Raw genomic sequence first — 26,789 nt, forward strand, 5'->3', positions numbered from 1 at the left:
TTGGCTACCGAGTTTATTCATGGTGAAGGAACCTACATTTCTTCATGTCATGCTTAGCTTATTTGTTTTGAGCATTTCTTTTTGAACTTTTGGCTTACAATTTGACATGAACTCTTGACTATCTTTTGGATTAATTTTTATTCAATTTCCTACAAAATTCAAAGAAGACTTGGACAAGAAGTGATCAAAAAGTAATTTTTTCTAAGCCTGCAAAATTTATCTAAAAAGTGTTGAATTAAGTTAGTTTTCATATTTTTGTATAGGATAAGTGCCATGAAAAGTGCATGAAAATTATGCATTTTTGACACTTATCAACTACACTAACTATATCTACACGAGAAATATGTATGATCTTTTAAACAAAAAAAATGATGAATATAATTAAATTAAACAAAACATGATATATTATCAACATAAATTTAAATAGTACAATAATCGATGTCTCTTTAATATTTTTGTTTCGTTATTAAATGTATCAATAATTCTAAGGAGATATTGCTAAAAATACTCTTATATTAAAATGATGAAGAAATGTTAACTAATATACTACTTGAACTTATACTTATAATAAACTAATTTTTTTTTAATTTAAGCATTCATTTGTTTAACTAATATACTACTTAGTGGATTTGAATATAATTTACTATTAATATTTAACTATCATTTAATCCTACTAAACATAATTAATATCTATAACTAAATAATAAATAATATATTAACAATATATTATTTCACTAATCCTCATATTAAATATTTATACAATGTATATTATCGTCCACCCTTTATTTGAATTACTTTTTTTTAAAAGTCAATAATAATTAAACATAAATCTTATACACTATAAGTGCATACGTCTTTTTCTCATAAATAAAGTATTATAATTCTTCTTCTCTATTCTCATTTGCATTACCTAAATTTCCCCAATACGACATATATGAATGAAAAATTGATATGAATTATTGATTGATTGATGTAATGGAACCATAGCCCTAGATCTTCATCTTCTTCATCTTCTTCTTCTTCTTCATCTTCTTATTCTTCATATTCTGAATCTTGAAATCTCAATGAAGGCAGGGAGTGGTGCGAAGTTAATCGTAGACGCTCTTCTTCAGCGTTTCCTTCCATTGGCACGACGTCGTATTGAAACAGCTCAAGCTCAAGATGGACAATATCTTCGACCTTCTGATCCAGCTTATGAACAAGTCCTTGATTCTCTTGCTATGGTTGCACGTCACACACCGGTTCCTCTTTTGGAAGCTTTGTTAAGATGGAGAGAAACTGAATCACCTAAGGGTACAAATGATGCTTCTACTTTCCAAAGAAAGGTATATACATATATAATTTCAATTTCAATTCTATTCTACTTTGTTTTTTTATTACATTGTTTTTGTTCATTTCGAATTCAGCTTGCTGTGGAGTGTATTTTTTGTTCAGCGTGTATCCGATTTGTCGAGTGTTGTCCACAAGAAGGCCTTACTGGTTCGTTCGATTGTTCGCGTTTTTAAAGATATTATGTTTAATTATTCGTCCATTGTCCAATTAGTTTTTCCGTGGTAACGGTTATTAAGTCTTAATTCGTTATTATTACTACAGAGAAGCTGTGGTCCGGCCTCGAGAATTTTGTTTTTGACTGGCTAATTAATGCGGACAGGTAATGCCATTGTTGTTGCTGTCGTTGTAGATGGATTTATGGAAATAGGAGTTCTCTGATAACTTATTTATATGATACTATAATCACTTTTACCGAAAAAAATAGGAATGATGGGGTGAACTTAGTCGAATTTTGTTGCAGGGTTGTTAGTCAGGTTGAGTATCCCTCGTTGGTTGATCTAAGGGGGCTTCTTCTGGACTTAGTTGCTCAACTCTTAGGTGCTCTATCCCGGATCAGGTATCTTGTTTATCGGAGTTGTAATTATTTTAACAGTCTGAGGATTGTTCTAAAAAAGATATGATGACTATGTTATTATATTAATCAGATTCATTTTTTTATTTGTGCACATAGTTTTGTGTGGTTTGATGAATTATATGTTGAACTCTGATCGATTTTAAACACTGTTTTGAATATTTAGTTGATGCCTTTATACTGATACTCATTACGGAGAAAACAATGACACTAGATTCTATTAAAAAACGAAAATTGGTGCTACTGGTACAGAGATGATTATTGAGAGTTGAATCCTCTTGTGGTAGGGCATGTTTCAGACTTTCAGTTTTAATCTTACATTCAGCTTTCCTTTTTGAAAAGCGAAATCGGATGCGTATGGGTATGCTCTGTATTGGGTTTTTTCATGCTCTCTCTATCTCTCACACATTCTATAGTCTGATTACTATTGTTCTGTTGTTACTTTCTAAATCTCCGGTCGGCTCACTTGCGGCAAGGTAGCAAAGGTGTACATGAGGACTCAGGAGAAAGATTTTTTAAAGAAAAAAAATTAATGATTGACGAAGAAGAAATGAAATTTATATTTCAGATTTGGAATCCTGAATTGTAAAGCTTTTTAATTTTTAAATGGTTATGTGTTTGGCATGCATGTTTGTGCTTTAAGAATATGAGGCTGAACCTTTATTGTCTTGCTTTGTGTCTTGCCTACAATTTGTTTTGTTATTTCATTGTATCATTTTATTGTTTTTACAGGTTTAGTTCTGTTACTGAGCGATTTTTCATGGAACTCAATACCCGTCGAATTGACACAAGTGCCGCTAGAAGTGAAACACTTAGCATAATTAATGGGATGCGCTACCTGAAGCTTGGGGTATGTGTAAAAATTAGTGGTTTCCTGGAAAGTGTTTCATGATATTGGTTTAGTTATAAGCTTCTTCTCAGGTTAAAACCGAAGGTGGACTGAATGCATCTGCCTCCTTTGTGGCAAAAGCAAACCCTTTAAATCGTGCTCCTCATAAACGGAAAAGTGAGCTTCACCATGCTTTATGCAATATGGTTTCAAATATCCTAGCACCTCTTGCAGATGGTGGGAAAGGCCAGTGGCCCCCTTCTGGTGTAGAGCCCGCACTTACATTGTGGTACGAAGCTGTTGGACGTATGAGGGTTCAGCTCGTGCATTGGATGGATAAACAGAGCAAACACATTGCAGTAAGTGATTATCTTACCAGTTTTTTTACTTGCCTTCGAATGCCACATATGCTGAAGTTTTTATCTCATGTTGCTATCCAGGTTGGGTACCCATTGGTAACTCTTCTTCTGTGTCTTGGTGATCCTCAAATATTTCACAACAACTTAAGTTCTCACATGGAGCAACTCTACAAACTCCTTAGGGTAAGTTCAAATGACATAGGTTTAAATTCAGTTATCTACATTTGAAATTTTGAATCACGGCAAACAATAAAGATTCCAAGTTTATTTCATTAAACATTAAATGAAATTTGAGCTTGAAATTGATTTGGACAGTTATCTCACATAAACAATGCATTATGAAATGCTCAGGCGTCAGCTAATTATCAATTATGACTCATTACTGTTAAACTAATTATTGCATTATAAAAGAAAGATAATCTTTATGTTCACAATTAAGAAAATATTTTGTTATGTTTGCTTTCTTCCTTCTTTATAAGGTTGGGATTGTTTAAAAGTTTAGCGTGACAACTTCTAATGACAAATTTATATTTATCATCCTTATAGTTGTTGATATTAAGGTTTTAATCTTTTCAACTTGGTGAAAAGTGTCTTTTGTTAAATTTAATGCAATATTGCATGTGTATTTATACGTTTTCCATAAATTTCCAGTTGGTTGTGTTTTTTTGCTAGTAAGAGGTGTTGCGTTTTTGTTTGGTGAAAAAATGACATTCCAAATAGTCATTTTGCTTAAAAAAGAATTCAATATTCTTCATCCTTACTGTATCCTCTTTTAAGAGTCTCCAAATGCATTTAGTCCAATTAACAGGCAAAGTAAAGTAGGGTGATAGAATGTCAATTTTATTTCCGTGATGAAAGCATGTATATAATTTATCCCACTCTTTTTTTTTGTACAAGTGGGTAATTAGAGTTGATAGATACTTTATTATTTCTCTCCATTATGATTTTTTTAATGCTTCTGTTCCCTTGTTTGAATTGCATCGTACAGGATAAGAATCACCGTTTCATGGCTTTGGATTGTCTTCATCGAGTTTTACGATTTTATTTGAGTGTCCATGCTGCTAACCAGGCCCCAAATCGCATATGGGACTACCTAGACAGTGTAACTTCACAGCTTTTAGCAGTGCTAAGGAAAGGATTGCTTACTCAGGATGTCCAACATGATAAACTTGTTGAGTTCTGTGTAACTATAGCTGAACATAACCTTGATTTTACCATGAACCATATGATACTCGAATTGCTCAAGCAAGACAGCCCTAGTGAAGCAAAAGTCATTGGGCTTCGTGCCTTGCTCGCTATTGTCATGTTGCCTTCAAGTCAGCATTTTGGTTTGGATATTTTTAAAGGTACAAATAGTCACAGGCCAAAAATATATTCTTACATGGTTATAAATTATTAGAATTATTATTTTTAGAGGTCCATTTCTGCAGGAAAACTTAACAACTTTGTTGAATGAGCAGGTCATGATATTGGCCACTACATCCCAAAAGTCAAAGCTGCAATTGAGTCAATACTAAGGTCATGTCACAGAGCCTATAGTCAAGCTCTTTTGACATCTTCAAGGACTACTATAGGTAATTGCTTCAGCTATTGTATGCCAGCTAGATATGCTGTCAGTAGCATAAAACAATATAAAAAGGCTGCTTTAGGTTATTATTTTTCTGTGTGACATGAAATAGAGTATAAAATGTGTACATCGAAACTGAAAATTACTTCTTTACAACTTCTATTTGATAGGATTGTCTTACTTAGATTTTTACCATTCACAACTAATATCTTACGCATGCATCTTTGGTGGGTCAACAGAGATATTGTGGAACATCACAGTTTATTTTTACTTTGCTGTTTGCACTTGTTTCCTTGGTTTCATCTCATGGGTGAAGTTTTATCACCTTCTCCATTTCTGTTTTCTGTCAGTAATCAAATTTGTTTTCTAACTTAAAAAGAAGTAACTTATGTAAGTTACATATAGGGGCTTTGGAGCACTATTCTTGATTCGATACAACTAAAGTTTGAAGAATAAATATTATTTAGATACGATATCTTTAGGGTAATTAGCTTTTTACAAAATTTGAGTAATTGGCTATATGGGAAGTTAGGCAGTATAGATATCTGGGACTACTTTTCAGAACATTCTAAAATATGCTTAGTGGTATTGCAAAAAATGTTAGATTGATTAATTGAAAATACAACTTCTTTGCATAGGACATGCATTCCTTTCTAGTTATTATTCTTATTTTACAAATTATTTATATTTTGTATTGCTTTTACTATTGACTTTTTTATTGCCATCATGGAACATACATATTAACAAGTAGCTATTTTGAAGAAGCTGTAACCAAGGAAAAGTCTCAAGGCTATTTATTTCGCTCTGTGCTTAAGTGCATGCCGTATTTAATAGAAGAAGTGGGGCGAAGTGATAAAATTACTGAAATAATACCACAGCATGGAATAAGTATTGATCCTGGTGTTCGCGAGGAAGCAGCTCAAGTACTAAACCGCATTGTGAAATACCTACCCCACCGTCGTTTTGCAGTAATGAAAGGGATGGCCAACTTCGTATTACGACTTCCTGATGAATTCCCTCTTCTCATCCAAACATCTTTGGCACGTCTGTTGGAACTCTTGCGCTTTTGGAGATCTTGTCTAATAGATGATAGAATGCAACTTGATGCAGATGCAAAATCTCTGGGGCGTGAAACTGAACGATTCAGAAAGTCTTCCTTCCAACAATCAGGCGAAGCAATTGATTTCCGTGCATCAGAAATTGACGCAGTTGGCCTCATATTTCTAAGTTCTGTTGATAGTCAAATTAGGCACACAGCATTGGAATTATTGCGATGTGTTCGTGCACTGAGGAATGATATTCGGGAACTGAGAATACACGAGCAACCAAATCATATTTTGAAATATGAAGCTGAACCAATATTTATAATTGATGTTCTCGAAGAACATGGGGTACAAATTTGTCTATTTTTATTTTAAGGTTCAGTTTTATCAGAATGATATTTTTTGTCATTTTATGTATTTATTTGTTTAGGTTCAAACATTTGAGATCAAGTCTTTATGTCATAAAAATTTAAATCTTGGTTGTTATAGGACGAGATAGTTCAGAATTGCTATTGGGACTCAGGCCGACCATTTGATTTGAAACGAGAACCTGATACCATTCCACCTGATGTTACACTTCAATCTATAATATTTGAGAGCCCTGACAAGAACAGGTGGGCTCGGTGTCTTAGTGAGTTAGTCAAATATGCTGCTGAGCTTTGCCCAAGCTCCATTCAGGAAGCTAAGTAAGTATATGTTTCTTTTTTCTTTATATTCTGATGAAGTTGAAGCACTGTAGTACCAGAGCTATTTTTGCATATATAATGGGCAAAGAGATCCAAAAAACAAACAAAAAGGATTCTGGTCTTATAGTTTAGTAGCCAGGAAGAAAATAGGTTTCTAAAATTTAGCCTTTTCACTTTTACCAAAACCACTGAAGCTAGTGAACAAAAATTGGTCGAAGGGCCAGGGTACACTCAATATTTGCTAAAATAGCCTAACATTCTTTTACATAAATAAACAGCAGCAGAACAATGAAGATGTGATAGCAAGCACCACATAATAGGTAATAGGCGCATAACACATCAGGAGCCATACGTGGTAGCATTTCATTAGTATGAATTATTTAATCCTATTAGTCATTAGCTACCGCAGTAAAGTAGAAGGCTTGACCTTAGAATAATCTTTGGATTTCCGAGGGGTTTATCAGGATTCCTCAGTAACCCTATTCAAAGACGGAGTTAGAAAATGAGAAAAAATAATTGAACAAAAACAATGTAGAAGGATTAAGAGATCAAATATGTTAATCCAAATTAGGAGACATAGCCAATCCCAACCCTGGATAAAAGAGGAGGGTTGTGCCAGACTATCAACAGCCAATGTAAACTTTGTCGAATCCCTATGATATGGACAAAAGATATAATTGTGTTAATTGTAGGCTGTTACCCATAAATATCTTTTTCTGCATGACTGAGTATAGTGTCAAATTGGTAATAATGAATATCAGGGATAAATTTTGTCTCTCATTTTTTGATCAAGTACTTGAGTTTCTAGGTTAACAATGAAAACAAACGTTTTAGTACTTTTGAACAGTAATTTTCATGAAACAAAGCAGTGGGTAATTGATGATAATGGAGAAAAGGTGATTTTATTCACTTGCCCCCCCAAAAAAAAAAACTTTTTGCCTCTAGTCTGTTTTTCTTATTCATATGCAAAACTTTGTAATATCTCTTGTCTCTGAGCAGGGTAGAGGTTATGCAACGTCTTGCTCATATCACACCTGTTGAGTTAGGTGGAAAAGCTCATCAATCACAAGATGTTGATAGTAAACTTGACCAGTGGCTTATGTATGCCATGTTTGTCTGTTCATGTCCACCAGTTGCTCGAGAGTCCAGTGGAACTGCAGCAACCAAAGATCTTTACCATCTTATTTTCCCTTCACTCAAATCTGGATCTGATGTACATGTTGTAAGTATACCTCACTAAACTTATCCACAAGTCCATCTTCACAAACAAAATCTAACAGTCTGATTATGAAGATTTTCAAGAATCATTTGCTAATTCTTTTAGTGTTTGTCCACTACTTTGATGTTTCTACTTAATGCTAAGGTTTCTCATATAGCATGCAGCCACCATGGCTCTTGGCCGCTCACATTTGGAGGCATGTGAAATCATGTTTGGCGAGCTTGCATCTTTCATTGAAGAGGTTTCTTCTGAGACCGAAGGAAAACCAAAGTGGAAGGTAGGTTATGGATCCATAAAATTTGGTTTGATTTAGTTCTATCAACGTATAAATGATAAGGAAATTGTGATTTGTGATAATAAAAGAAATAAAAAACATTTTTAAAATTTTGAAATCTTTGTTTAATTATTCCCTTGGTTGCTTCATCTCTTCAATTTTTGAATTAGTCATTGGTACTGACTAGTTATTTTTATGGATACAGAGTCAAAAGGCCCGTCGTGAAGAACTCCGTATCCACATTGCAAATATATATCGTACTGTTGCAGAAAATATATGGCCAGGCATGCTAGCCCGTAAGCCGGTGTTCCGCCTCCACTATCTTAAATTCATTGATGACACGACCAGACTTATCTCAACATCTCCCCCTGAAACTTTTCAAGATATGCAACCATTCCGCTATGCACTTGCTAGTGTTCTAAGATCTTTAGCTCCTGAGTTCGTTGATTCAAGATCAGAGAAATTTGATGTTAGAACTAGAAAGCGTCTGTTTGATCTTCTTCTCTCCTGGTGTGATGATACAGGAAGTACATGGAGCCAAGATAGTGTTAGTGATTATCGACGTGAAGTTGATCGTTACAAGTCTTCTCAACATGCACGATCCAAAGATTCTGTGGATAAAATATCATTTGACAAAGAATTAAATGAACAGGTTGAGGCAATCCAGTGGGCATCCATGAATGCAATAGCATCTATTTTATATGGACCGTGCTTCGATGACAATGCAAGGAAAATGAGTGGCCGTGTGATATCTTGGATTAATGGTTTGTTTTTAGAGCCTACACCAAGGGCTCCATTTGGTTTCTCACCAGCTGATCCAAGAACTCCATCGTATACCAAGTATCAGGGGGAAAGTGGCCGTGGAAATGCTGGCCGTGATAGGCTTAGGGGTGGCCATCACCGTGTTTCTTTAGCAAAATTGGCTTTGAAGAATCTTTTGCTTACAAACTTGGACTTGTTTCCCTCTTGTATTGACCAGGTAGTATCTTTACACTGTATTGTGCATCACATGTCTATAAGCTTTGTGCACCTATTGAAGAATGAGGCAGTATTATTGTTTAGAAGCCACTGGGTGGGTGCTTTTATATTACTTTTCAGGGTTAATGAAGGTACTCACATACACAAATTGACTTCTTTATCAAACTAAGCAAAAGAAAAAGTAAATTGTCTCACTATGCCTATTAACATATGATGTATAGTGGCATTTAGAGAATAATAATCTTATCGGTTTTGCCAATCATATCCCTATGGCAATGTTTAAGCAACCCAAAAAAGGAAGTGAACATTGAAAAACTAAATATTTTCTATTACCTCATGAGAACACAATTTCCCGTTATTTGAAAACTAAGGGCAATGGTTAGCGAATCCCTAATCTCAAAATCCAAACTCCATATTTCTTTTGGATATGATTTAGTTATCTGCTTCACCTGATCATACCTTTCCACCCACAAGCCAAAGCCCAGTGACCCTTTTGAGGCAATAAAGATGATAAAGAAACGTGAGTGCACAAAGCAAGTCAGGATTTGAAGCAGGCTTGTAACCCTTCCAATCCAGATTTCTATTAAAAAGGTGTAGCTATGTTAACTTTATCCTTAACAAACAACATGAAGTCTGGCAGCTTATCTCACCATAATAATTGGTTGTGTTAATCCAAAAGGCCTTAACATGTATCACTAAACTCAACAATTCCACCTCTTCTGGTCATCAGTGGTTTGGGCATTGGACTGGTTATATGTTGTCTCCCTATGGTACTGTTCAAATAACATGAACAGGATGAAATATCATTTTTTTCTGTATGCACTTTGTTTTTTTAATTTTTTGCATAACCAAGATTCCTTTCACCATGCCCTTTTTATCTTGTCTTGAAGTATTTAATTTGTCTCATTTATTTCAAATTTTTTTATATTGCTTCCCTTGTGTTATTTCTTATGTTGACCTATATATTTTTTCATTGACATTAAGGCTTATACAACTAAATTTTTTGTAGTGCTACTACTCTAATTCTTCTGTAGCTGATGGGTACTTCAGTGTACTGGCTGAGGTGTACATGCGTCAAGAGATACCAAATTGTGAAATACAGAGACTCTTAAGTTTGATCCTTTACAAGGTTGTGGACCCATCAAGACAAATTCGTGATGATGCCCTTCAGATGCTCGAGACACTTTCTGTTCGTGAATGGGCTGAGGATGGCATTGAGGGCTCAGGAGGTTATCGAGCTGCTGTAGTTGGCAACCTTCCTGATTCTTACCAACAATTCCAATACAAGCTTTCCTGTAAACTTGCCAAAGATCACCCTGAACTTAGCCAACTTCTTTGTGAGGAGATTATGCAGAGGCAATTAGATGCTGTTGATATAATTGCTCAACATCAGGTCTTAACATGCATGGCTCCATGGATTGAGAACCTTAATTTCTGGAAGCTCAAGGAAGGCTGGAGTGAAAGGCTATTGAAAAGTCTTTACTATGTAACATGGCGACATGGAGACCAGTTTCCCGATGAAATTGAGAAACTTTGGAGCACAATTGCTAGCAAAAATAGGAATATTAGTCCTGTCTTAGATTTCTTGATCACAAAAGGCATTGAAGATTGTGATTCAAATGCATCAACTGAAATAAGTGGTGCATTTGCTACATATTTCAGTGTTGCAAAAAGAGTAAGCCTATATTTAGCAAGGATATGCCCTCAGCGCACTATAGATCACCTAGTTTTTCAATTGTCTCAGCGACTACTGGAGGATAGCATTGAGCCGGTCGGTCCAACTGCAAGTAAGGGGGATGCCAGTGCAAATTTTGTGTTAGAGTTCTCACAAGGTCCTGCTGTGGCCCAAATGGCTTCTGTTATGGATAACCAACCACACATGTCCCCATTGCTTGTAAGGGGTTCTCTTGATGGACCACTAAGAAATGTTAGTGGAAGCTTGAGCTGGAGAACAGCAGGTATGACAGGCCGGAGTGTCTCAGGTCCACTAAGTCCAATGCCTCCAGAGTTGAATATTGTTCCAGTAAGTGCAGGGCGGTCTGGGCAGCTCCTTCCAGCTTTGGTTAACATGTCCGGACCATTGATGGGTGTTAGAAGTTCAACAGGAAGTTTGCGGAGCCGCCATCTTTCACGGGACAGTGGAGATTATCTTGTTGATACCCCAAACTCTGGTGAAGATGGAGTACATGCTGGGAGTGCTGTGAGTGCAAAAGAACTTCAATCAGCCTTACAGGGCCATCAGCAGCATTCACTCACACATGCAGATATAGCACTGATTCTTCTTGCTGAAATTGCATATGAGAATGATGAAGACTTCCGCCAATACTTGCCTCTACTCTTTCATGTCATCTTTGTTTCTATGGATAGCTCAGAAGACATTGTGCTAGAGCATTGCCAGCATTTACTTGTTAATCTTCTATATTCCCTTGCGGGCCGTCACTTGGAGCAGTATGAGGTTGAGAATAATGATAGGGAGAACAAACAGCAGGTTGTGAGCCTGATTAAATATGTACAATCTAAGCGAGGAAGCATGATGTGGGAGAATGAGGATCCCACAGTTGTCAGAACCGAGCTGCCTAGTGCAGCACTTCTTTCTGCCCTAGTTCAGAGCATGGTTGATGCTATCTTCTTCCAAGGTGACCTTCGTGAGACCTGGGGAGAAGAAGCTCTCAGATGGGCTATGGAGTGCACATCAAGACACCTTGCCTGTCGTTCACATCAGATCTACCGAGCACTTCGACCAAGTGTAACAAGTGATGCTTGTGTATCTCTTCTTCGATGTCTCCATAGATGTCTGGGAAATCCATTACCTCAAGTGTTGGGATTTGTTATGGAAATCTTAATGACATTACAAGTTATGGTGGAGAATATGGAGCCAGAGAAGGTGATACTCTATCCTCAGCTATTTTGGGGGTGTGTTGCAATGATGCACACAGATTTTGTCCATGTCTACCGCCAGGTTCTAGAGCTTTTCTCTCAAGTGATTGACCGTTTATCTTTCCGTGATCGCACAACGGAAAATGTGCTGCTTTCAAGCATGCCTAGAGATGAACTTGATTCTAGTGATTTAGGAGAATTTCAACGTACAGAATCTAAAGGTGGCTATGAACCTTTACAAGAGGGGAATTTGCCAGCATTTGAAGGGGTACAGCCTCTTGTTCTTAAAGGACTCATGTCGAATGTCAGTCACAGTGTCTCTATGGATGTCCTCTCACGCATAACAGTGCATTCATGTGATTCAATATTTGGTGATGCTGAGACAAGACTCCTGATGCACATTATAGGATTACTCCCCTGGCTCTGCCTTCAACTCAGCAAAGACCCAGTGATAGGTCCTGCTTCCCCACTCCAAAATCAATATCAGAAGGCTTGCTCTGTTGCGTCCAATATCGCAATTTGGTGTCGAGCAAAATCTTTCGAGGAATTAGCTACTGTATTTGTGATTTACTCTCGAGGCGAGATTAAGAGCATTGATAATTTTCTGGCGTGTGTTTCACCACTACTGTGCAATGAATGGTTTCCGAAACATTCCACTTTGGCCTTTGGGCACTTGTTAAAGCTACTAGAGAAGGGACCAGTCGAGTATCAACGCGTCATTCTACTTATGCTCAAAGCTCTACTCCAGCACACTCCAATGGATGCTTCCCAGAGTCCACATATCTATGCAATTGTGTCCCAATTGGTGGAAAGCACTTTGTGTTGGGAGGCACTAAGTGTACTAGAAGCCCTTCTACAAAGTTGCAGTTCACTAACTGGTTCTCACCCACATGAAGTTGCTTCATTTGAGAACGGATTTGGTGGAACTGAAGATAAGTTACTTGCCCCACAAGCCTCCTTTAAGGCACGCAGTGGCCCTCTGCAGTACGGTATGGGATCGGGACTAATCTCTTCGCGAGGACAAGGTATGTCAACCGAGTCAGTGGTGTCACAAAGAGAGATTGCTTTGCAAAATACTCGACTGATTCTTGGTAGGGTATTGGACAGAAGTGCATTAGGTAAGAGAAAGGATCAGAAAAAGTTAGTCCCTTTTGTGGCCAATATTGGTAACCCATGATCTGCATAATTTACATTTTCTGTATATATTCTGTCCAAAGATGAAGTAGGGAAATGCCCTATCATAGATAGATGTTGTACATAGGTATGTAGAAACTGGTATGATAATTTTCTAGTTTTCTGTGTAGTTGTGGACAACATCATTTTAATGTCATATATCATGCATAATTTAAGATTGATGATAACATTGCTATATCAATCTTCAAATGTGTTCTTCATCTTACAAGATTTTGCTTTTGTATATTTCTTTTTGTTTTTCTTCCAACTTTTGAGTAGAGAATTCACAGGCTAATGTACATCAAAAGGACACTATTTTTTTTTGTCCTATTAAAAAGGATCCTAGAAATAAATTTTCGGTTAGTTTTTTAATTTTTATGTTTTATACTAGAATATATTGTCTAAAATAATGACAATACCATGCATATATTGGATTCAATTTGCTTCTGTGACATGTTTTGTTCCATTTTATTCTATTGGACAGATTTCTCTTTCAATTTTTAACCAAATTTCACGTCAGCTAAACATGAAAATATCTGTTAGGAAATAAGTTTAAAACCAAAAACTAATGGAAAAACAACTTATTTGACTCGTTTGAAAATAGAAAATAACTTGAAGGATATATTACAAAGAACTTAGAGGATCAACTTGTAATATGGAAAAAAATTAACCGCTTTGTACCCCAAAAATAGAGATTATTGTGTCACAGTGAACCAAAGAAATATATTTGAGTTTATGAAGTTTTCTTTTAACATATTTTTATAGCATAATATTATTTTTTTTTATCCAACCGAGAATATCACCTTACCCTTTTGGGTTTCTTTTTGGGTGCATGATTGCCTTTTCTAACAAGTATTGCTCTCAATACTTGAATCATTGGCTTTTTTATCATTTTGGTCATCTAGTAGGGTCTTATATCACTAAATTAACATCTTGTTAGTTCATAATACAAGGTCTAGTGTGTTCTATATATCACTCCAACTGATTGGTTAAAAATATATTAAATTACAGATTTTTTAGAACAAGTTGTTTTCTAAGATTTATTTTCTTGACTAATCAAATCTAATATATGGAGCAGGACATAATTATGGTGAAATAAATGTTGTTGCTTTTTATATACTATATGCTGTGCCTTTTAGCATTTAATTCAATGACAATATAGAATTATAAATTAGTATTGATAGTTAGATTATTAACATAAAGATGTAAATGAGTTGTGAATCAGACATTATTAATGAATATCGTAAACCAGTGAAGTCAAGTTGAATAATTGAAACTCGCCTTCTAAAAAATAAAGTAAAATTTAAATTTGAAGTTTTTCTTGTTTGGCTCATTTATTATATTTGGTCCTAAAAGTGAATAATTAATTGATAATAACTGAAAATTAATTCTCTGATTTTATCCCATAACCATTTAAAAATTGTGAAAGAAAATTAAATATTTTCTCATGCTATCAAATAATTTATCTCTTTCAACTAGTAAAAATATGACATATATATTGTTTTATTTTGTTTTTAAAAATATTTTTGTAGAAAATGATAAAGTAACACATATCACCATTTAGTGACTGAAGGAGATAACTTACCTCTTTATTCTTAACTAAAGAACTGAGAATAAAGTATCTTCTGGTATAAGGAGATAAATCATCTCTTCTAGTTACTAAAATTATGACATGTGTCATATTTGATCATTTTTACACAAATATTTCTCAAAGTAAATAAAATAGTATACATGTCATTTTATTTTTACTGGCTAAAGGAGATAAATTATCTCCTGATATAAAGAGATAAATTATTTTCATCTTAAAACTAAAGTTTTCACTTCAAACTTAGATGGAGGTTTAGGGAGAAAAAAAACTTCAGGGAGTATTCAAACGAACTTCAACATGTAAGGTTAATGACTCAAATCTTCACTTGAGCCTTAAGCTTTACCTAATGACCATTGTTTTAAATTATAGTTATGGTCATAATCAGTGTTGTTACAACTGTATCGGTTATTAAATTGGACTAGGTATTGGTACCATGATACATTAGTTCAACCGGTATAGTTCAATAATTAAACCGTATGTCAGTTAAACCGGACATACCTTGATTATATTTATATGTATAAACCTATAATAATAAAAAATGAAAACGTAGATACTCAAATTTATAATATTCTCTGGCTCCATTCTAAATTATAAAACATATATAATCCAAAAGTATCACTTAACAACCGCAAAATATAAATAAATAACAAGTTCAAAACTTACTCTACAAAACAAATAAATTTGGAGTTTTAACATTAACACCAAAGAACCAAAATTGTCTCATATCGAGATTATATTTTTGCACCAAATCCTATCGTCACAGTACTCCAAGATTACACAAATGTCACTGAGATTACACAAATGTAATCTAAGTATGTCTTGAAAGCATGTGCCTTGAAGTGTTGAAGAAGAGTTAGAAAGATGGCTTAATGAGTTTTTTTAAGTTTTTTTTAAAAAAAATATGTGTATAAACCGGCCGGTTTAGTCAAATATCGGACGATTCACCGATTTTGACCAATTTTAATACTTGGCCGGTTCAACATCTGTGTTGTACTGCTTAGTGGTCCAGTTCATCAGTTTTCCGGTCGAATCGGCCGATACGGTACAGTTTTTACATCATTTGTCACAATTATGACCACATTTGTAATTTCGGTCATTAAAACTATAATGACATGGATTGTGATCATTGCTTATTTTGTGATAATTTATTTTTGAATTTAATGTGATATGATGCAACTAAAATGCAGTCTAATACATGTTACAACCCGATGTGGTCCATTATCATGACTCGACAACAACAACCACAATATTGTGACCGAATCAACCATTCATAATTTAAAGCAATGTTAATCACTACCCACCCTTGAGCAAGTTCCATTATCAATAATTCTTCTTCACTTATTGAGTTTCATGTGGTGTTCAACATTGAACGGTTGTACCTTCTTCCTTACACTCTTTTTTGTCTTTATGGTCCCCCATTTCCATCTTTATTTTTTCACCTTTTTTCTCATCCACACACTCCAATATGTGCCCTTTTTATCATCCCAACATATTCTCCATATTCACACATACTTGTACCTTTTTCATAATAACTATAGCTTATTATTACTACTACTACTACCACACTCTTGTTATATTTTTGTCTCAAAACCCATCATTTAATTCCTCGCTATATCATGTTTCTAACCACTAAACTACACTTCAACCTTCACCACCAACATGCAAACAAAAACATCATAAACAACAACAACAACAACACTTGTTTTTGTAACTACTATAACACCAAGATTAGACCAATAACCATTTACAACACCAACCCTTTAATCATCACCACATGCAAGGTTAAGTCAAGAATGCAAGGTGATGATAACTTGATTATCAAGAGTTCTTTGATAGAGCCTGATGGAGGGGCATTGGTGGATCTAGTGGTGGGAGAGGGAGAGAGAGGTGCTAAAAGGGTAGAGGCTGAGTCACTTCCAAAGGTGAAACTAACAAGGATTGATGTTGAGTGGGTGCATGTGATAGGTGAAGGTTGGGCTAGTCCTTTAAAAGGGTTCATGAGAGAGGATGAATATTTGCAAAGTTTGCATTTCAATTCATTGAGGTTGAAAAATGGTTCTTTGGTGAATATGTCACTCCCTATTGTGTTGGCTATTGATGATGAAACAAAAGGGACAATTGGGTCTTCTTCTAATGTGGGGTTGGTTGGGCTAGATGGAGATTGTGTTGCTATTCTTAGAAGGTTGGTCAAATCTTCAATTTTTACCATATGGATTTTGAGTGAAGTGTACATTTTGTTCTTGAGATTAACACCATCGAGCAATTTGGTCATGTGTATGCACATTGTCAATCGATTTAGTCCTGATCATCAGGGACCAAATCGATTAACAATGTGCGAAGTTTAAGTCCAAATTGACGTTTCGTAATGTCATTGGTTCTAAATAGCCGATCTTAGAGACCAAATTGACATGTTACTCTGAATTTTGTTATGATTTACTAATTAAAAAGATGAAATGAGCAAAAATGTTATGTTAGGAGTACTTCCATTTGAAACAACCAAATGCGATTTTAACATTCCATAGTAGATTTTAATAAAGTTTCAAAGCCACCTTACAAGTTGTTCAGATGGTTAGATAAAATATGAAAAGAGCAATGCTAGCAGCAAACACTCTTGGTTATTAGGTGGAGTTCATCTTGAGAAAAGCATAGTAGAATTTATCCATTGGTAGACAAATTTGTAAGTAGCAACTTAATCCCATGTTAAGGTTTGTGAGAATGGAAGGAGGACTAGATTCAATGGAGTGCAGATTCGAGAGCATTTTCAAGAGTTTCGATGAAGATAGACAAGAGACTCAGATTTCATATGTTAATAATTGGAGGATCAATGTTCTTCTCTTTAATTTTCTGATTTGCTCATATTGTGGATATGTTATTTAGAATAAGATTATTTGAAATGCATTGGCTTTCTAAATAAATTTATTTCATGGTGTCTTAGTTTTCTTTGACCGTTTAAGTTCTTTGCAGTATTGAAATCTACAAGCATAACAAGGAAGAAAGAATAGCTAGAACTTGGGGAACAACTGCCCCGGGATTGCCTTATGTTGAGGAGGTGATTACTCCATCCGGAAATTGGCTTATCGGAGGAGATTTGGAAGTGATACAACCTATCAAATATAATGATGGTCTTGATAACTACAGACTATCTCCGAAACAACTTCGCCAAGAATTCGATAGGCGCAAAGCTGATGCAGTTTTTGCTTTTCAATTAAGAAATCCGGTGCACAATGGTCATGCCTTGTTAATGAACGATACTCGTAAACAACTGTTGGAAATGGGCTACCGAAATCCGATTTTATTGCTTCATCCTTTAGGAGGTTTCACAAAGGCTGATGATGTGCCCTTGGATGTTAGGATGGAGCAACATAGCAAGGTGATTACAATTGAGTAATAATGATGTACCATGTGCTATACCACCGATACTTCAAAATGATTGTCATATTGGTATCCGATACGCATCGTGTTGCATACTTCCGTAATTTTTTATATCAATGTACCCATTCTTCTTAGGCTATAACATGATATGCTAAGAAATGACCTTGGAAGTGATTGAACTGTCATTCAAAATCTGTGATCTATTGATCTTTCATTGCATAATCATGAAACTACCTACTCGTGATCAAGTTTTTTTGTTTCTTCTCAGGTCCTAGAAGATGGAGTTCTTGATCCTGAGACTACCATAGTCGCCATATTTCCATCACCTATGCATTATGCAGGTCCAACTGAAGTACAATGGCATGCGAAGGCACGGATAAATGCAGGTGCCAACTTCTATATTGTCGGCCGCGATCCTGCTGGAATGGGTCACCCAACTGAGAAAAGGGATTTATATGACCCTGATCATGGGAAAAAGGTGCTGAGTGTTGCTCCTGGTCTTGAGAAGCTTAAAGTTTTGCCATTCCGGGTAAGTAATGTAGTGTATATAATAACTCTCACAAATGTCTATAGGTTCATGCTCCATATTTTGTGCTAAGTTTCATCAAATCTATTGCTTAGTGATGCAAACCATGTATCTCATTGCTCGAGTTTCAAAATGATATTTAATTTCCTGGTTCATTAATCTATATGTCATTTTCAAACTCTAGCAATAAGATACATGATAAGAATCACCAAGTATAAGAGACAAAAGGTGCAAAATGCTAAACATTAATATATATATTGAAATGACACAAACTTCTAGATGTTAAAATTCTCTAAAGTCAGTTAAGGAGAGCTTGAAAAGCCTCTAAATATCGAACAAAGATTTGTTGTCCCAGATCATGTCCCATACGATGTCCCGCGTCAAACAAAACATGTAATGTCAATTAAAAAAATTTAAAACTTCATTATTATTGTTGTTTTTGCTTCATTGTCATTGGCGTCGGACAATATATGGTACAGGATCTGAGACAACAGATCTCTCTTCCTAAATATCTTAACAAAGCAAACCAAAAGGACTCAAAATAGATGAAGTGGCCACTTCTATTGCACATTTCAGGAATTATATATTATAAAAGATATTATAGCATAGTTATATGATGATGAATGTTACCATGTTTTACATTATTGAACTACAGGTTGCAGCTTATGACACTACAAAGAATAAAATGGCATTTTTTGATCCCACATGTTCTAAAGATTTCCTCTTTATATCTGGAACCAAGGTATCTGATTCCATTCCATTCATTAAAATATTTTAAAGGCTCCAACAACCTTATTGTTTACTTTACATTTCTTTAATACTAAAGTATGTGCCTTTAAAAGGCATAACCTAAGTGAAATAGCAAATCCCTTTATATCTTGTTCACAATGTTACTTTTCTACTCACTTGCATCATCTTCACTTAGTACGCGGTAATTTATCCTGTCAAATACTGATATGTTACAGATATACTCAGCATTGGAGAAATATTCCAAAATAAAATTATTTCTTATTTGTTAATTCTTTATTTAACTTATACTTTAAGTGAAAATATGGTTCGTTCTTTATATGAACCAATTCACACAAAAAACACAAATTAATATGTAAGAACCAATTTGTGATTCTCTATCAAACTGAAAGAATTGTGTTTCAATGACTATTCCTTACATTTGTTTTGGTGATTAATTTTTTTTCCCCAGATGCGAGCTTATGCGAGAAGCGGGGAGAATCCGCCGGATGGTTTTATGTGTCCAAGTGGATGGAATGTTCTTGTCAAGTACTATAAAAGATTACAGGTAGAAGAGCAAGCACAACAACCTGCAGTGTTATCTACTTAGATATAACTAATGTTTCTGAATTAATTGACTTCATAGGAAGAGTTTTATAAGCACAATTATGGGAGTTCCAATTTTCATGTCTGGTCTTCCAACTTCATGATCATGAATTTCGCAATGCACTAGCATATTTGGAATTTCGTAGTGTATTTAATTATCAGTGGCCAATGTAAAACTATGTCGAATTTTCGTTAAATTATATGATCTTTTTCGTATGATATTACTATGATTAAATAATTTATGGTGCCTTAGGACCTCATCCATTGAACCCTAAAACTATGTGTTATCTACTTGGATATAACTGAAGTTTCTGAATTAATTGACTTTATAGGAAGAGTTTTATAAGCACAATTCTGGGAGTTCCAATTTTCATGTATGGTCTTCCGACTTCATGATCATGAATTTCACAATGCTAAAATTAGCTCGATAAATTATTTAGCTCAATTCTAGGAATTCTAGTTTTATAAGCACAATTCTTTGATAAATTTGATTTATAAAACAAACAAGTTGAACTTGAGTTAAAATTAAGTTCATGAAATAAATGAACCGAACTTAAATCAAGTATATCTCGACTTATTAGATTTATAAATTGACTAGATTAAATAAATACATATAAATACATGAAACCCATTATTATTTATTCTAATAACAGTAATCAATTTTATTTTTTATTTAAATTAATACATTAAATCCATGGTTTAATGTTTTTTATTTAATGTTATTAAAATAATGTTTTAGATAAGTTCATATTTTAATGCTAACCCAAGTGTTTTTTATAAGACTATTTTGAGTTTATAGTTTTGGTCTTTTGTAATGATCTTCCCAATCTACCATTCATATCAATTTCTATCATTATTTGTCGAACAGAAAATACGTGTAGCAAAAATAACAATAATAATAATAATAATTTAATTTTTTAGTTTTGAAGATTTGTATGCTTAGATTTGAAGGAAAAGTGCGTAAAATTCTCTTGAACTTTTTGCTTTTGTGAGTTCTCGACTTAAACTATTTTTTATTCTTAATTAACCATTAAATTTTACATGTTCGTGAAATTGGTTTTTATAAATATTTTATTAAATTAGTCAAAGACAATAAGGAAATCGTTGCAATCAGAACTATAAGAATAACAGTGCAACAATGTAACTTAGTCAATGTTGATATTCGAAGAAAATCGTTATCAAAATACAAAAAAATCATAAAATTTAATATATTTTTATAGACTTTTCCCTATATTTTAAGAGAATTCCTTTATATCTATTATTTTAACAGTAGATTAAAATGAGATTTTATTAGAAGAGTTAATGGGTATGCATAAGAAGTGGTGATCTATTCTACACAAGTCTAAAGAAAAGTTAAAACAATAAAATAATCTACATATTTTAATATTTATTTTGTATAAGAATAAATAAAAGTTGTGTATCTTACTTTTAGAATATTCTAAATATTTAAGTAGATTAACTTTATCTTTTCGTCCAAATAAAAACATTATTTCTAAGTTGTCATGTACTTTAGCAGCTAGTATCCCATGTATTGTGTATACATTCTTAAATTTACCGTGCTTTATATAAATTATAATAGATTTATTGATCTTAATAAATTTAAGTTTTAACTATAAAACATAATTTCACTTATTACTATAAAAAATTACGTTGTTGTGTGAGACCACATTTTTTTAAGATATGGCACTTTTGTTTTATAAAATCAATGGCTAATTACTTGAATTTTTTCGTGAATAAATTGGCAAACAACACCGAGTCTTTTATTTTATTTGCACTTAATAATTGACATACAAGCTATTTATCATACACTATATCATACATTATAAATTAACTACGGCTGGAACACATTTATTTAAAATTTAATTATTTCTTATTACATATTAAAAAATTAATTTTAATTATTTCTTACACTGTATCCTTTGAAGTATTCCTTGTTCTAATAAAAAAACTTAAAATGGGTCAAACTATCATCATTTATTTTGGAGACATGTATATAATATAAGGATTTAATATTTATATTCTGATAGTGTAAGTGTTTTTTATACTGTCAGTAAATCATCAATTATTCATATGTTAATTATCATTGACCCTCAAACAAAAGTAATACAAATCAATGGTGGATGGTGTGCTGACAGCATAAAAAACTTTACACTAACGGTGTACATATTTTAAACTCATAATATAATATAATATTTGATATTACTAAGGGTCTCACCTCACTTTTTGAGTAATGAAGTAATCATAGATGCCCATCCCAACAAATGTTGTTCCCAGTAAGCGAACCATTAACCTTGGGTATCCAATTGGATTATACACTATGAGACTAACGCCTATTAGTTATTATAATATAATATAAGATATTATAAGATCATAGAAATATAGATAGAATGTAGCAAACAAATTAATGAATGGCAAAACAATTATGTAGAATAAGTAGAAGATAAAAATAAGGGCCTTAATATTCCTTAAGAGCTTACGCGCGAAAATTACGAATTCAACTCGTAATCATAATTAGTTCACTTCTCCTTTGATGATCATATCTCTTTTTGGTGCGTCACTAATTTTGATTAACAAAAGTTAATTGTTACCAAATTATTTTGTTGTGTTTTTTAATCATTATCATCAATTGTTGTATCTTTTCACAAAAGGAATTCATATAATATAGCAATGCTTTCTTTGATTTATCATTAATACACAAAAATCTTACCAATTTTGAATTGTTTTATTTATGTATGATGAACACATGAATTTCATGCTCAAGTGCTATCATAAAATATTATATTCTTTGTATAAATATTACATATATACAAATAATATGAGTATATATTTACATTTCATTTAACCTTATAAAACTATTTTGTCATTCAAACAAAGATAAGAATGAAATAATTAATGAATTTGTTCTATATACATGCATTTAGTTTAAAACACAAAAAGTTGACTTAATAACATCAGATGTAGTATAAACTTCATTGCCAAAAGAGTATAAGGATTGAGATGTAATGTATCTCTCATAGCCTATCTTTTCCTAAGCATCCATTTTCATTGAGCCATGTCTAACTCAATCCTCAGCTCTAGTAACCCAATCCCTAGCTCTAGTAACCCAAAGAAGAACAAGGGTCGTAGAAGGATTGAGATGAAAATGATAGCCAAAGACAACAACCTACAAGTCACATTCTCCAAACGCCGCACTAGGCTATTCAAGAAAGCGAGCGAGCTTTGCACTCTTTGTGATGCAAAAGTTTGGCTAGTTGTCTTTTCTCCTACAAACAAGGCTTTCTCCTTTGGCGACCCTAATATTGATGTTGTCGTAGACCGCTATCAAATGAGGGACCAACCACTGAACCTGGGGAACATACAATATCTTGAGGCTCATAGAAATGCTAATGTTCAGGAGTTTAATGATTAGATTAATCGGATCAATGAAGAACTTGAGATTGAGAAGAAGTGTAGTGAAGAGTTGGCTAAGCAAAGGAAAGAGGCACAAGAGCGTTTCTGGTGGGCTGCTCCAATTGAAGAGATCAATGGAGAACGAGTTGATCAATTGAAGTCGGCTCTTGAGAATCTGAAGAAGAATGTGGTTGGTGTTGTTGAAAGGCAGAATATTGTTGAGGGTGCTACTGCTGTTGCTGCTGCTATCCCACCTCCTCCTCACTTTTTTACAGGTGGTGCATCTTCTTCAAACAACCCTTTGACACCACCACCTCAGCCACCAACTTAGGAGTTTCAGGTGCAACCGCCACCTCAGCAGTTTCCTGTGAATTCAAAACCACCACCTCAACAGTTTATGCAGCCACAACCACTACCTCAGCAGTTTCCGATGTATCCACCACCACCACCACATATGCTTCAGAACCAGTCCATGATGCTGTCAAATAATTTGTTCAATGGTGGCATGATGAATCACCTTGCCTTCAATAATAATAATATGGAAGGATATGGACCTGCAAGTGGATTCTTTTGATCCATTTCAATCAAAATCCACCTTCCAAATATTCTTTACCAAAAGTTTTTTATGCTTCTATACCAACCCAATGATGTTTTGTTAACTACTTAAATGTGTCAGTATGATAATTAATGTGAACTAAAATGAGGTGTGATATTTATTACTAAGCAAAATCTTATTAGGTTGGTATAGAGGCATAAAACACTTCTGGTATAGAAAATTTGGGTTCAAAATATGCCCTCTCTTTCTTTTCAATAATTTACTATATTTCAATTTCTATATTTACCCGTTTCATAGTTGGGACTATTAAGAGTTTGGATTTTCATTATGTTGCTTGTCTTGTCTGTTTATGGCATGTCTGTCATAATCTTTGTCAAATCTTTAAATTTATACATATTAAATATATAATCACATATAATTATTATATCAATATACTTTTTATATTAATGTACAAAACATTATCTATATTAAAATTTCATTCAAATAGATTTAAAAATCTCATTTATATATTAATTACATGTATGTATGGATGATCATTATCTAAGCTAGTGAACACCATAAATTTGAATTCATTAATCAGTTCGAAAGTTTGTAATCTTTGATTAAGTCATTCTTAAATTAATATAATAGTCTTTTTTAACTCAAAATTCGACTCGATTTAACCCTTAACGAGTTGAGCTAAGCCAAGGTCAACTTGACTTGTTTCTACCCCTACATTTAAGTAAAGATAAGTCTATAGAGAAAGGATAACATAATATCAAACCTAGATACACATGACAAAATTTAACATAAATCGATTTGAATCTACCCATTCCCTTTTGTTCGGTTCCTAAAATACCAAAAAAATAGTGAACCCGACCACACAATTACATCCCCATCTAAGTCTTAATAGAAACTAGGCTAAGTCTTCAAAGCCTTGGAGATAAAAAAAAAAAAAAAAGACAAAGTAAAAGTGAAATAAATAACAATGACATAAAATATCAACATCCAAGGAAAAAACGAAATTCACAAACGTTGTTTTTTTGTGTGACACACAATAGATAGAAAACCTCGTGAGAAGAAGAATCAGAGAAAGAAAAAAGATTCATTGCATCATTTTCTCGTCGCTAAAATACACAACACATGGATCCAATTCTTAACATGTCTCTTTTCCAAGACGAAGAAGAAGAAGAAGAAGAAGAAGATCATCATTCTTATTACCATTCCGATTCCGACTCAGTGAGTTGCTTCGTCACCGATCTCTTCGAATCTCGCTCCTTTCATCACGATTTCACCATAAACCCCTTTTCCGGCGTCGTTTGCGATCTTCACGGTGAAACCCAATTAGGGTTAGGGTTTGAATTTGAAGCCCAGAATAACAATAATTCACAATCTGGGGGACTCAGGATTGTTGATTTTGGTTCTGATTCGGATTCGGATTCGAGTAGCGAGGATGAGCATGAGATTGATCGGGTTATGGTGAATGATGATGATGATGATGATGATGATGATGATGGTGATGATAGGGTTGGTGGATTCGATGATTTCGATGTTCAATTGTGTTGGGATAGTCTTTGTTTAGAGGATCAAAGGACCCTTAATGAGGGTTTTGAATGGGAGGAGGTAGAAGAGAGGGTTAATGAGATTGAAAATGAGAGAGAAGATTTGAGCTTGGTGATTGATGAAGTTGATATTAATGATGGTGATGATGATGATGATCGATCAGTGGCGTCTGGGTTTTCGAATGTTGATGAACCGAGCGAAGAGGCGCTTAGGTACTTGGAATGGGAAATTCTATTGGCTGTTAATAATTTGGAGAGGAATCCGATTTTGGAACATGATGCCAATGTGGATTCGTATTTGGCGGTTCAGGATGGTTATATATACACAGCTGAATATGATGTTCTTTTCGGGCAGTTTATGGATAACGAGACTGCATTGAAGGGTAGCCCACCTGCCGCGAAAAGTGTTGTGGAAAATCTTCCTGTGGTGGAATTGACGAAGGAGGAGTTGCAGACGAAAAATGTGGCGTGTGCTGTTTGTAAAGATGAGATCTTGTTGGAGGAGAAGGTTAGGAGGCTTCCTTGCTTACATTGTTATCATGGAGACTGCATTATGCCGTGGTTGAGTATCCGCAATACGTGTCCTGTTTGTCGGTTTGAGTTGCCCACTGATGATCCTGATTATGAGCAGAGGAAGAGCCGTCAGCCTTCTAATGATCTGTTGGATTTTGCAACACAGATGCAATTTTGAGTTTCACCGATTCAGGTTATATAGCTTGGTTTCATGTAAATAGCAGTGTGTGTTGTCTCATATCAAACCGATGATGAGAAGAAATATTTTGTATATAGTTTTTATGTTGTGGTTGTTTTGAAATAAGTTTCATACCATATTGTATGCTCTGGATACTGAACAAATGAATGTGTGTCAATAGTGAGTCATATTCAAAAATTGACCGTGTATCACAAGAAGAAATATGTTGTTGCTTTAGTATTTCTTTTAATAAACCTATATATAACATATGGTTATTGGATTTATGCATCTGTGACTCTGTTCAAAATCATGATATAAATAATGTTGGCTATCTGAATATATCTGTAGGCTGTAGTTTACCTTATGTTTACCCTTTATAGACAGAGTTGCCTTTCTTAGGACTTCATGGAGAAGGAAAATTGTGTATCAATATTATTCTTTAATTAATCTTTTTTATCTGTCGAAAAATGGTTCTTTTTTGTTTGCCACCTCTATTTTTTCCTGTTATTTGAAGAAATATTCCTGCAGAGGTTCTTCGGGTTTTAATGTTCTTTCATGCACAAATATATTATTTGGATATTATGTTTGGTATGTGAAACTCCTGCTCCATGGGTTTACTCATTATTGTATGATTTGTATCTCCATTAGAAATCTGAGTAATGCATGCATATTGTCGCGGAGTCCTTCATGCTATCGAAATACTATGTTGGAATGTGGCTTTTGAAGCATTATTCTTTCTCTTTTTATTGTAAAATTATTTGATATTCTCTCACTCTTGCTTTCATGTGTGTATTTTTCATTTACACCTCCATAGTTCCATGATATTATCGTAAGGTTGTGGCTTAGTGACCATGAGGTCATGAGTTCAAATCCTGGAAACGGTCT

The 26,789-nt window shown here is 34.2% G+C and overlaps 4 protein-coding genes across 6 annotated transcripts; all 4 read left to right on the forward strand.

Annotated features, from left to right (window-relative positions):
* LOC109335831 lies at positions 929-13,163 on the forward strand. 3 transcript variants are annotated; one of them, XM_019572040.1, is made up of 16 exons: positions 935-997; positions 1,028-1,325; positions 1,407-1,479; positions 1,594-1,651; positions 1,793-1,888; positions 2,636-2,753; positions 2,825-3,091; positions 3,173-3,274; positions 4,080-4,437; positions 4,552-4,665; positions 5,421-6,049; positions 6,191-6,387; positions 7,387-7,609; positions 7,764-7,883; positions 8,086-8,859; positions 9,868-13,163. In XM_019572040.1, exons 2-16 carry the CDS (start codon positions 1,065-1,067, stop codon positions 12,910-12,912), a joined length of 6,435 nt encoding a protein of 2,144 aa, XP_019427585.1. In that variant the 5' UTR covers positions 935-997; positions 1,028-1,064; the 3' UTR covers positions 12,913-13,163. The 3 variants fall into 3 exon arrangements, with proteins under 3 accessions (XP_019427586.1, XP_019427584.1, XP_019427585.1); XM_019572041.1 differs by having other exon boundaries at positions 929-1,325; positions 5,424-6,049; XM_019572039.1 differs by having other exon boundaries at positions 930-1,325.
* On the forward strand, positions 16,025-19,950 carry LOC109336599 (ATP sulfurylase 2-like). Its single transcript, XM_019573299.1, has 5 exons — positions 16,025-16,678; positions 17,461-17,866; positions 18,137-18,397; positions 19,050-19,136; positions 19,593-19,950. Exons 1-5 carry the CDS (start codon positions 16,113-16,115, stop codon positions 19,728-19,730), a joined length of 1,458 nt encoding a protein of 485 aa, XP_019428844.1. The 5' UTR covers positions 16,025-16,112; the 3' UTR covers positions 19,731-19,950.
* On the forward strand, positions 22,779-23,447 carry LOC109335542 (agamous-like MADS-box protein AGL62). Its single transcript, XM_019571678.1, has 2 exons — positions 22,779-23,036; positions 23,136-23,447. The coding sequence occupies exons 1-2, from the start codon at positions 22,779-22,781 to the stop codon at positions 23,445-23,447; spliced, it is 570 nt and encodes a 189-aa protein (XP_019427223.1).
* On the forward strand, positions 24,588-26,188 carry LOC109336764 (E3 ubiquitin-protein ligase CIP8-like). Its single transcript, XM_019573566.1, has one exon. It carries the CDS (start codon positions 24,795-24,797, stop codon positions 25,902-25,904), a length of 1,110 nt encoding a protein of 369 aa, XP_019429111.1. The 5' UTR covers positions 24,588-24,794; the 3' UTR covers positions 25,905-26,188.

This window comes from Lupinus angustifolius, chromosome LG20, assembly GCF_001865875.1.
Source record: "Lupinus angustifolius cultivar Tanjil chromosome LG20, LupAngTanjil_v1.0, whole genome shotgun sequence".
Classification (NCBI taxonomy): Eukaryota; Viridiplantae; Streptophyta; class Magnoliopsida; order Fabales; family Fabaceae; genus Lupinus; species Lupinus angustifolius.

What these genes read in the sequence shown, in the direction of transcription:
- LOC109335542 (XM_019571678.1), top strand. Translation starts at nt 22,779, where the DNA reads ATGTCTAACTCAATCCTCAGCTCTAGTAACCCAATCCCTAGCTCTAGT. An exon ending in ACCCTAATATTGATGTTGTC is followed by an intron (nt 23,037 to 23,135) that starts GTAGACCGCTAT and finishes TTTAATGATTAG; the next exon opens with ATTAATCGGATCAATGAAGA.
- LOC109336599 (XM_019573299.1), top strand. Translation starts at nt 16,113, where the DNA reads ATGTTTCTAACCACTAAACTACACTTCAACCTTCACCACCAACATGCA. An exon ending in GGATGGAGCAACATAGCAAG is followed by an intron (nt 17,867 to 18,136) that starts GTGATTACAATT and finishes GTTTCTTCTCAG; the next exon opens with GTCCTAGAAGATGGAGTTCT. An exon ending in TCTTTATATCTGGAACCAAG is followed by an intron (nt 19,137 to 19,592) that starts GTATCTGATTCC and finishes TTTTTTCCCCAG; the next exon opens with ATGCGAGCTTATGCGAGAAG.
- LOC109335831 (XM_019572039.1), top strand. Translation starts at nt 1,065, where the DNA reads ATGAAGGCAGGGAGTGGTGCGAAGTTAATCGTAGACGCTCTTCTTCAG. An exon ending in CTTCTACTTTCCAAAGAAAG is followed by an intron (nt 1,326 to 1,406) that starts GTATATACATAT and finishes TTTCGAATTCAG; the next exon opens with CTTGCTGTGGAGTGTATTTT. An exon ending in ATCTTCAAGGACTACTATAG is followed by an intron (nt 4,666 to 5,420) that starts GTAATTGCTTCA and finishes GCTATTTTGAAG; the next exon opens with AAGCTGTAACCAAGGAAAAG.
- LOC109336764 (XM_019573566.1), top strand. Translation starts at nt 24,795, where the DNA reads ATGGATCCAATTCTTAACATGTCTCTTTTCCAAGACGAAGAAGAAGAA.